Here is a 10,611-nt window from a genome sequence, read left to right as displayed (position 1 = left end):
TCAACACCAGTCTCCTCGGCTTTGTTACTGTGTCTACAGTTCACCGTTCTGTTGGGTCTCTGGTTTGCTCCTTCAGAAAGCACAAGTGATTTGATAAGCTAACAGTTACATAATCACGGTTGTTTTTCTTCTCTCACTTTTCTCTCTAAATATCTGAGAATATGAGTGCTTACTATAAATTCTGTGTGCTATAAATAATAACACTTTTCTTAAATTATAGGGTGACGTGAAGCGCATCTGGTGTAGTGGTATCATAGTACCCTCCCACGGTACTGACCAGGGTTCGATTCCCTGGATGCGCATTCTTTTTGAGTCAACGTAGTTGGTTGGTTGGGTGTTCATCGGCTTTTGGTTTTGGATAGTCTACGATGAGAATCAAATTCAAGCAGCAGTTGCACCAGATCTGCCCTCTCATAAAGAATGGGCTTGTCAACATATTTTGTCTGAAACTTGTTCAGTAGCTTTCGTGGTTTTTTTTTGTATTTATTTGTGACGGTGTACTATTTTAATTGAGTATTTTTGACGCTAAAACCCCTCAGGTAAATTTGTTTTGGATAAAAACCTTTAAACTAAGTATTTAACGAAAAAATTCCCAAATTAATTTTATTTAATGAATTAAATTCTCTCAGGTCATAATTACTGGTAATACTGGTAAATCTTTAGTTTATTTTTACATTAAGTGAACATAACTCGGGGAGGGGAGGTTTTATCATTAAAATAAAAAAATAAAAAAAATCCAAAATATAATAAAATTGTCTAAAAATTAGTAACTTTAATTTTAAAAATTAGCATTTTTTAATTTATATAGATATGTGAGTCTGATTTTTTTTTTAAATCAACAATATATATGTATAAATTAAAAATGTAAAAAATCCAAAAATAGAAAAAAATTATCTAAAGCTTGAATTGTAACAAAAATTATCTAAAAATTAAAAAATGTAAAAGACAAGAAAATATACCAAAAATTATATATTATCTAGTAACTTTAATTTTCAAATTAGCATTTTTAATAATTTCTATAAATATATGAGTCTGATTTGTTTTTTCAAAATCAACATTATATATGTATAACTTTAATAATACATTTTTTATTTATACATATATAATGTTGATTTAAAAAAAACAGACTCATATGTTTATAGAAATTTTTTAAAATGATAATTTTGAAAATTAAAGTTACTATATAAGATATAATTTTTATTATATTTAATTGTCTTTTACATATTTAAAAAACTTTAGATAATTTTTAATACAAGTAAAGCTTTAGATATTCCTTTTATATTTTTTGGGTTTTTACATTTATAATTTATACATATATAATGTTGATTTTTTAAAAAAAAATCAGACTTATATATCTATATAATTTTTTTAAATGCTAATTTTGGAAATTAAAGTTACTAATTTTTATAATGTTATTATATTTTGGATTTTTTTAATTTTCATTTTTAATTGTAAAACCCTTTAACTTATTGTAAAACCCCCTAAAGTAAAGATTTATCAGTAGTACCGGTAATTATGACCTGAGATGGTTTAATTCATTAAATAAAACTAAATTTGAGGGTTATTTCGTTAAATATTTAGTTTGAGAGTTTTTACCCAAAACAAACTTAGTTGAAGGTTTTTTACGTTAAAAATCCTTTAATTGATTGACTGATTTGTTGTTGTGTTTTAAAAGTACAAAAAAAAAAGAAAAAAGAAGACTTTGGTAGGGCCTCTACACTATAGTACAATATAATAGTGACCATTGGAAATGGATACTAGTTTCATTCTTGGTCACACAAATAACTAGAGCCGGTAAGTGGAAGGTTTTGTCTACTTTATGGTTTACACGAACCATGCATGGAGCCAGCCAAGAAAGAGAGGAATGGATCGGATTACCATATTCCTCCTGGCAGCTACTCTCGCTACTGTGAGATGCGGCTGCGATGCTAATTACACCAGATACGATTTCCCTCACGGCTTCGCTTTCGGATCCGGCACTTCTGCTTATCAGGTAAGGAAGACGATGTTTTCTTCTTTTTTTTTTCTTGGTTTCATTTGAATAACGAATGTTTGTTTGGCCTCTGAAAAGTGGGAAGGAGCTTTCGATGAAGATGGGAAAAAGCCTAGCGTCTGGGATACTTATGTTCACTCTCGTAAGCCTTTCTATTTTTGGTGTTTTGATGTTAGTCAAACCATGCTTGCTCGTTTTTACTTTCTAACATCAATTTTGGAATCTATCCTATTAAAAGTGAAGTACAAATGGGAAATAATCCTTACTTCCTTTGATTATTTACGGATGATTGCCACTGAGATTAATGATTTACAAAACCGTTAAAGATTGACTAAACCATATTTTACGCCATATTCCAACACAAATCGAAGCCCATTAACATTTTATGGGCCCAAATATCGTTAGTTTGAATATCTGTAACCATAAAATCTCTTAACTATAAAATTGAACTCATACTCATAGTTCACACAATCAAAACTTATATATCTGTATCAAATTGTAAAAAGATAGTGTTTAATCCATTGCCTAATTCACATTCGAATAGCTTTGCAACCAAAACTAATACATAACTATAATATTGTAACTTTAAATAACAATACTCAATTGGATTATATGTTTTAGATGAAATAAATCTATATTATTAAAACTGAACTGCAAATTAGGTTTTTTGGAAATATAGATAATAATTTTAAAAAGATATTTGTTTGAAAACTTGGATAGCAGTTTAAAAAATAGATTTATTTGGAAACATAAATATCAATTTAAAAAATAGGTATGTTTGGAAACATGAATAGCAGTATAAAAATAGATATACCTGTTGTTTCGATAACATATATAGTAGTATATTAAAAAAATAATGAATTATTTTATTAAAAAAAATAAAAATCTATTATATTATGAAAACTATCTATTTGAGTCAACTTTAAAATATATGAAAAATAAGCTAATCTAATTATCTAAAAAATATCATCTGTCTAAAATAAATCATAAAATATTTTTTTAAAAATCATTATATACTTTAAATTTCTCAATATATATAACAAAATAATATATTACATATAAACTTGAATAACATATATCAGAATACCTGAACTTAACATATAAATTGGTTTGATTTAAATATTTAGATAATAATCAATAATTAAATACTTATAAGTACCATATATATTATGAACATTTTTATATACATTAAATCTAAAAATAATATATATATATATATATCAGTATATAAATCTATTTCAAATACATTCGGGTATCTGAAATACTTCGGTCCGGATCAGATTCAGTTTTAACTCTCTAAATACCAAAATTTTGATATTAAACAATTTTACTCCGGGTTTGGTACTCTTTTTGGATCGGGATCGATTTGATTTTTTGGATTCGGGTTTTCTTCTCAAATTTAATGTTAACATGAAAATAACATATTTTATAAAAAAATATACACCCGCACGGGCGTGCGGGTAAAAATCTAGTTTTATTATTATATTACCACCCAAAATTAGGAGGTGTTTAACAAATTTCTTGACGTCAACATCAATTTTTGAAATTCAATGGTTTCAACAGGTAACTTAGATAATGGAGACATAGCTTGCGATGGGTATCACAAGTACAAGGTTCACTTTCTCTTTCTTTGGACTCTAATGCAAACTCCTTTTTAAAATAAAGAAAAATATATTTTTATTTGATTGGCAAAGTTGTTAACACCACTATGATACAGGCCTGCTATGACATGCTTTACAACTGTTACTCTGCAGGAAGATGTGCAGCTGATGGTGGAAACTGGCTTAGATGCATTCAGATTCTCCATCTCTTGGTCTAGGCTTATACCCAGTTAGTGTTTCCTCTAGGCTATGACATGCTCCCCCGTTTTTCATCTTTGTTTTTTGAAGGGACCAATTCAGTTTATGTGTTATAATCTCATTAGATGGGAGAGGTCCTGTTAACTCAAAAGGTCTACAGTTCTACAGGAACTTCATCCATGAACTTGTAACCCACGGTAACACCCGTATTCATATTTATATCCAATTACTTATTTCCGCGGGGCTAAGAGTTTGGTTCTGAACTTTTATGTAGGTGAATATGAAGGATGGCTTAATCGCAGAATTATGTAGGTGGCATTTACTTAGCTTCTATTTATTCTGACTAAAACATTACCAGAAAACTAACTAACACATGCTTTTTATTTGCCAATATTGCATGCAGCAAAGACTTTACTGCGTATGCAGATGTTTGCTTCAGAGAGTTTGGAAACCAAGTAAAATTCTGGACCACAATCAACGAGGCTAATATATTCACTATTGGAGGTTACGATGGTGGGGGTACACCACCTGGTCGTTGTTCTACCTGCTTTTCAGGCAACTCTTCCACTGAACCATATATCGTAGCCCATAATTTGCTGCTTGCGCACGCCTCTACTTCAAGGCTATACAAGCAAAAGTACAAGGTAATACTTTGCTTGTACATTTTATAAACCCTCTCTTGAAATGTACGAGTTTGATGACAAAAGAAGCAACATAATGCAGGATACGCAAGGAGGTTCTGTAGGATTCAGCATATTTGCAATAGGATTCAGACCTAGTACTAACTCCAAGGATGATGAAATGGCAGTTCAAAGATTCAAAGATTTCTTCTTCGCCTGGTGAGTCAGTCAGTCACTAACGGCTCCAAAATAATTTTCATAGCCAAGTTTTCAAAAAAAAAAATCTAATATGTAAAACTCAGGATGCTTGGGCCTCTTACATATGGAGACTATCCGGATGAAATGAAAAGAACCATTGGAACAAGACTGCCAGTTTTCACAAAGGAAGAATCAGAACAAGTTAAAGGCTCATCTGACTTTGTAGGAGTCATTCACTATCTTGCGGCTTCTGTCTCAGACGCCAAATCAAAACCTTTTCTTCCAGGAGACTCGAGATTCTTCGCAGACATGGGCGTATCATTGACATGTAGGATTCATATCACCTAATCTTTTCAGTAAACAAAACAAAGACTCTACTTTGTTTTGTTTTTTGCTAACCATTCTCTTTTTCATCTTCATTGTGGACAGACGCTGGGAATTTCACAGCCTTTGAGGTACAAAGTTTTAAGCTACCGAGTTCAGATTCAAAACTCGTAATATTCCTTATACAGTTAATGGTTCAGACACTTTTTTAATGCATCTTTCTTATTTGTTTTCTTGTTTTTTTTTTGGTTTGGACAAAGTATGAAGTTGCTCCATGGGCTATGGAAGGTGTCCTGGAGTATATAAAGCAGAGCTATGGCAATCCCCCTGTCTACATTCTTGAGAATGGTCCCTATATCTCTCTCTAGATCTTGTTTTTGTTTTTCTCTGCTCAACTCTTTTGCCGATGCAAACGTATAGGTAAACCGATGAAGCAAGATTTGCAGCTGCAGCAGGAGGACACACCAAGGGTTGAGTTCTTACATGCTTACATGGGTGCTGTCCTCAAAGCCGTTAGGTACGGAAAATGTGTTTCTTACTTCCTCCTCTCTGTTTCTTTTTGTTTGTCGGGGGGAAAAACCTTAAACATTACTACGTGCAGGAATGGGTCAGACACAAGAGGCTACTTCGTATGGTCATTTATGGACCTGTATGAGTTACTGAGTGGATACAAGTTCAGTTTTGGACTCTACTCTGTGAATTTCAGTCATCCTCATCGCAAGAGATCTCCAAAACTGTCTGCACATTGGTACTCTGCTTTTCTCAAGGGCAAAACCACCTTTCTTGCTTCCCAAGACATCATGCAATTGTGTCTTCTCCACCCACTTCCTAGTAGTTTCATTTAGCTGTCCAGTTTTTATTATTGAATAAAAGATTTAAGTTAGCTTGGGGTGATTTGAGTATAATCAGAATGTTGTTTTATTGCACATAAACGACGACCCAACAAACACAGAAACAGAGAGGAAAAGGGTAAGAAAGTGAAAAGAAGATTACAATACTAACACAAAACACACAGAGGTACAATCATTTTATTTGAGAAATTAAACAAAAGCCTCGTTCATTACTGTTTCTGAAGGTCAACGACCTTAGCCCAAGCAGGCCTGGCAGTGATCTTCTTGACCCACTCGGCAACCTTAGGGCGAGACTCAAAGAGTGTCTTGGAGTCAGTACCCATCAAGTAGTGGATGACAGGGAGGTGGTGGAGATCAGCCAAAGTGAAGCAATCACAAGCGAGGAACTCAGATTTGGAGAGCCTTGCCTCGTAGATATCCAAGACCCTGACGAGCTTGCCTTCGAGCTCCTGGACAGCGGCTGGATCGGTGGTCATGCCAAACATGCCTTTGAAGATACGCTCGAAGGCGATCTTGGAGGCGATAGGGTCAAACTGTTGACCTTCAACATTAAGCCAGACCTTGGTGATTGCCTTGACTTTGTTGCACCCTGGGCACATAAGCTTCTCACCTTTCTCACTGTATTCATCCGCTATGTACTCTGTGATTGCTCGTGACTCTGTTTAAAAAAAAAAAAAATCAGCAATCATTGATGGATATAATTTAGAGCAATTTCTCAAATAAATATTTTTAAATTTTTGTCACAAAATAGCATTCAAAAGATAAAATGATCAAAATAATTTTTTTTTTTATTTTTGAAAATTTTAGTTTTTTGAAATTTGAAACTCATATTTTGCTATTTTAATTTTAAACTCTAACTCTAGATCAGTTAATCCAAAAAAATATAAATACATATTTTATCTTTTAATAGAATATTTTTTTGGTCATTTACCTCTATTTTTTTGAGAAGATAAACTTAAAAAAAACTACATAAGGGAATTTCTCTGTAATAATTAACCAAACAACAACAACAAAAAAACTCACCAAATAGAGTTAAGTCACCGTCTTGGAGAGCAGGGATTTGACCGAAGGGCTAAAAAAAGAAAGAAGTAAAGAAACGTCAGATCTGAATCCGATGATGAAAAGCTGTTAGTGTGTGTAGAGAGAGAAGGGGACTTACGTTGAGGGAAACGAAAGGCTCCTGCTTGTGAGCACCGGCTCTCATGTCGACGGGGATCAACTCGAAGTCGAGGTCCTTCTCGTAAAGAGCAGCGAGAACCCGCATGGTGGCGGTGGACATGGGGACTCCGTGGACTTTGATGCTGGCCATGGTGATTGTCGGAGGAGAAGGAGAAGATTTGGTTGTGAATTTCAAGTTGGAATAATGAGAATGGGATGGGGAGAAGAGAAGGGACGAGTGGCTGAGTTTTATAGGAGGAGGAGGAAGGAGACTTCCTTGGAGAATGGTTCGCATTGTTATTTTATTTCCAGAAACTTCTCACCACCACCACTATTATTCACGTCCTTCACCTCCCCCACTTTCTCTCTGTTTCTTTACTCTCCTATTCTTTTATTTTCACTTAATAATTATTTCTTTCCTTTATCTACTACATTATCTCCAAGTGTCTGATATTTCACATCTCACATTTTTATTGTCTTTTACTAATTTCTTCTTCTTTCTTTTCCCCACACAAAAATAAAATAATCATAGAAATAGTATTCACTTATTGATTAAGATTTAAAACTTTTTACACCGGATTTGATTTTTAGAGAATATAATTTTTCTATCGTCGATCTATGTGTTATAGAAAGAATCTCTTATAAAATTACCTGTAAAATTATTTATCAATATTATATATATTACAAGTAGTTTCATATTATTTATTATAAAAATAAGATTATACGATAATGTATTCAATATAAAAAAAATCAGATATAAAACGAATATTAATCATACGATAATGTATTCAATATAAAAAAAATCAGATATAAAACGAATATTAATACCATTTTATTCTTTTTATTTATTTAAGCAAAGAATAAAGGACTTTTAACCAATCAAAAGCACTTTGTTAAAGAAGACAAATGACAGGAGATTATCATAGAGACTTAGATGAGAAAGTCATATTCTTGTAGAACACAATAATGTTCGATCCTCAAACGGACGACTCTGATTAAGTAATATATTTGAAATTCTAGTACATATACATGTGAACGTGTACTATACTCACTGAAACAAAAAAAGAACGTGTACCATACCTATTTAAATAACACGAAAGAAAGAGGACTGGCCGACAAACCCAGCCTTTTTGCCTATTATTCACTGCTTGTTGACATAAAATAAACTCAGATGTCATGAGATCATCAGTGACGCCAGATTCAATCAACGCCTACTTGCCTATCAAGAAATTCCCAGATGTTACAGAAACGTTATCATAAAAACGTCCAATCCTTTTTTATTTGACAGAAGAATGTTGAAACACTTTCACATAAATTTTTATATTTTGTAAAAAGGAAAAGCTGGTTTGAGAACTCTTTCTTAATTCTCTCTTCTATTATTTTTATTTATGAGATGATCTTTTCTTTTTTTAACAAATTTATGAAATGATCATTGTATAGATTTCCAATGAAAATGATACTATAATATTTCTTTAACAGATTAAATTGTTCATTTATAAATTTGGTTAATCAACTTAAATTTTTGTCTAAAATGTATTTGGGCTTCATTTTCTTCACATAACTGAAAATCAGCTAATTCATACATCAATCATATACATATATATATAATTGAATAAAACAAACAAACTATAAAATTTAGATATTTGAGAAATACTATAAAATAATTCTCTCTCTCTATATAATATATATAATATATATATATATATATATTATATATATATATATATATATATATATATATAAGTATACATACATAAAAACGAGAAATTGCCGAAGATTATTCAAAACATGATTTTAAATGCAAATCTAATACTCAAATTTGAATCAAATGAAAATCTAACCTAAAAGCCTTGTAAAATTACAGTCAGCCCCTTGTGACCAAAAAAAAAAAAAAATAGAAGTTATTTTTACGAAAATAGCCTCGCTAAATCGTCTGAGATGCTGGAAGTCGTCTAGCTCCAAGTTAGTCGCTAGACGACTTCCAAGTTAGTCGTCTAGTGTAGTTGATCTTAGAAAAATTTATAAACCTTTTAAAAAAATATTTGACAAATGAAAAATTAAAATCATGTCATTATAAACAGTTTTAAGTGATGTAAATTAAAGATATAATAAATTGAATAGTTTTCAGCTTAGATGAGTGAAAATAGTTAATCATGATATTCTTGGTTGTAGGGTTTGACAACATATGTTGTAAGTATTATATGTATTCTTAAGGTTAGATTTTGGAAAGCTTGAATATTTTTTTTAAATAAATTTTTACTTATATGTGTTTATTTCTGTGTATAGTAAACAATTTTAAGTTTAATTTGATTTTATAAAGTGTTTAGTTAGTTAATTAAGTTTAGGAGTTGTATTTAGGGTCTAGACGACTAACTTGTAATACGTCTAGTGAATAATATTAACCATACGACTCACTTGTAAGTCGTCTGGAAAGTCGTCTAGGAAGTCTTCTATTTTAGTTACCGCTAAAAAAATTAGTCCTTCTATTTTTTGTCTCATGTCTTTTTCACTAATTTATCTGTTTAGCAGGTTTTTCATCACATTATTTTCATCTTTCACTCATTTGAAGGTATATCTACTGATTTTAGATATGTATTTTTGTGTGTTCTATAAAAGTAGATTTATCAAATCTTCCACTCATTTTTATCTGTTTTTAAGTCATTTGAACGTTTTTGGATATGAAGGTTTTTCAGATATGGATTTGGATATGCAGGTTTTTCAGATCTGAAAGACTTCTAGACGATTACCGGTTAGTCGTCTGGACTTTCTGGAAGTCGTCTGGACTTTCTGGAAGTCGTCTGGACTTTCTGGAAGTCGTCTGGACTTCCTGGAAGTCGTCTGATGGAGTCTTCTTCATGTATCTCCCTTTCATAATATATCTCAGCGTTTTGGTGAATTTTTATGTCTGATTTTTCTTCATTTGGTAACTTCCTGTTGTATTTTCTACTTGGATATGTACGTTTTGTGTTCTATAAAAGTATAGCTATCTAATTTTATACTCATTTTCTTTATTTTTAAGCCATTTAATTTGAACAATTTGGATGTGCAGGTTTTTCAGATTTGAATTTGGATATGCAGAGTTTTCAGATCTGGAAGATTTCTGAGACGACTTACTTGTTAGTCGTCTAAAATATAATTTGTTAGACGACTTCCAGGAAGTCCAGACGACTTTCAGGAGGTAAGTCGCTTGGACTTCGCATAAGTTGTCTGGACTTTCTGGAAGTCGTCTGGACTTTCTGGAAGTCTTCTGGCGAAGTCTTCTTTAATATCAAGTGGAGTCCAAGTTTGTCTTTATAGATGAATGCTCTATAAAAGTTTTGTTTGTGGTATGTATTATGATTTGCATATGTACTCCTTTAGTTGTGAATTTTTTTTGTAAATCAGTAATAATGTTTCCCAAAATGTAATATATTTGCTAACAATGTGTTTACACATTAACAAATCAATGAAATAATTGTCTTCAATTGCCTTTTTTTATCTTTGGATCTCTCATATGCAATAATAAACTCCAATGATCTTCTTTTCATCTTAATAAACAAGAATGTTGGTAGCCTCATATGATACAAAATTTTAAGAATCATTTTAATCATTCTTCCAACTCATAACGATAATCATCATTGGGGCCTATAATAATAACACTTAAGGGAGGGAAACAGACAATAGTAACT

General features: G+C 31.7%; 2 protein-coding genes and 1 non-coding gene across 3 annotated transcripts; 2 read left to right on the top strand and 1 right to left on the bottom strand.

Annotated features, from left to right (window-relative positions):
* Positions 1-231: 231 nt before the first annotated feature.
* TRNAG-CCC (transfer RNA glycine (anticodon CCC)) lies at positions 232-302 on the top strand. The gene has a single exon. It is a non-coding gene; the product is annotated as a tRNA-Gly (tRNA).
* A 1,468-nt stretch (positions 303-1,770) lies between these two features.
* Positions 1,771-5,839, top strand: LOC108847765 (beta-glucosidase 3). Its single transcript, XM_056995747.1, is given in 13 exon segments — positions 1,771-1,993; positions 2,072-2,135; positions 3,557-3,606; positions 3,748-3,823; positions 3,918-3,989; positions 3,992-4,100; positions 4,196-4,436; positions 4,516-4,631; positions 4,715-4,938; positions 5,040-5,065; positions 5,195-5,282; positions 5,355-5,451; positions 5,536-5,839. Coding segments are annotated over 13 exon segments (1,581 nt in total). The 5' UTR covers positions 1,771-1,819; the 3' UTR covers positions 5,780-5,839.
* Positions 5,840-5,971: 132 nt separating this feature from the next.
* LOC108847766 (glutathione S-transferase F8, chloroplastic) lies at positions 5,972-7,326 on the bottom strand. The gene is made up of 3 exons (XM_018621095.2): positions 6,945-7,326; positions 6,809-6,857; positions 5,972-6,443 (listed from the first exon to the last, which is right to left on the bottom strand). Exons 1-3 carry the CDS (start codon positions 7,236-7,238, stop codon positions 5,995-5,997), a joined length of 792 nt encoding a protein of 263 aa, XP_018476597.1. The 5' UTR covers positions 7,239-7,326; the 3' UTR covers positions 5,972-5,994.
* Between the last annotated feature and the right edge of the window lie 3,285 nt (positions 7,327-10,611).

The sequence above is a fragment of the Raphanus sativus genome, unplaced genomic scaffold (genome assembly GCF_000801105.2).
Source record: "Raphanus sativus cultivar WK10039 unplaced genomic scaffold, ASM80110v3 Scaffold0035, whole genome shotgun sequence".
Taxonomy (NCBI): Eukaryota; Viridiplantae; Streptophyta; class Magnoliopsida; order Brassicales; family Brassicaceae; genus Raphanus; species Raphanus sativus.
This window is presented reverse-complemented; position numbering and strand designations above follow the sequence as displayed.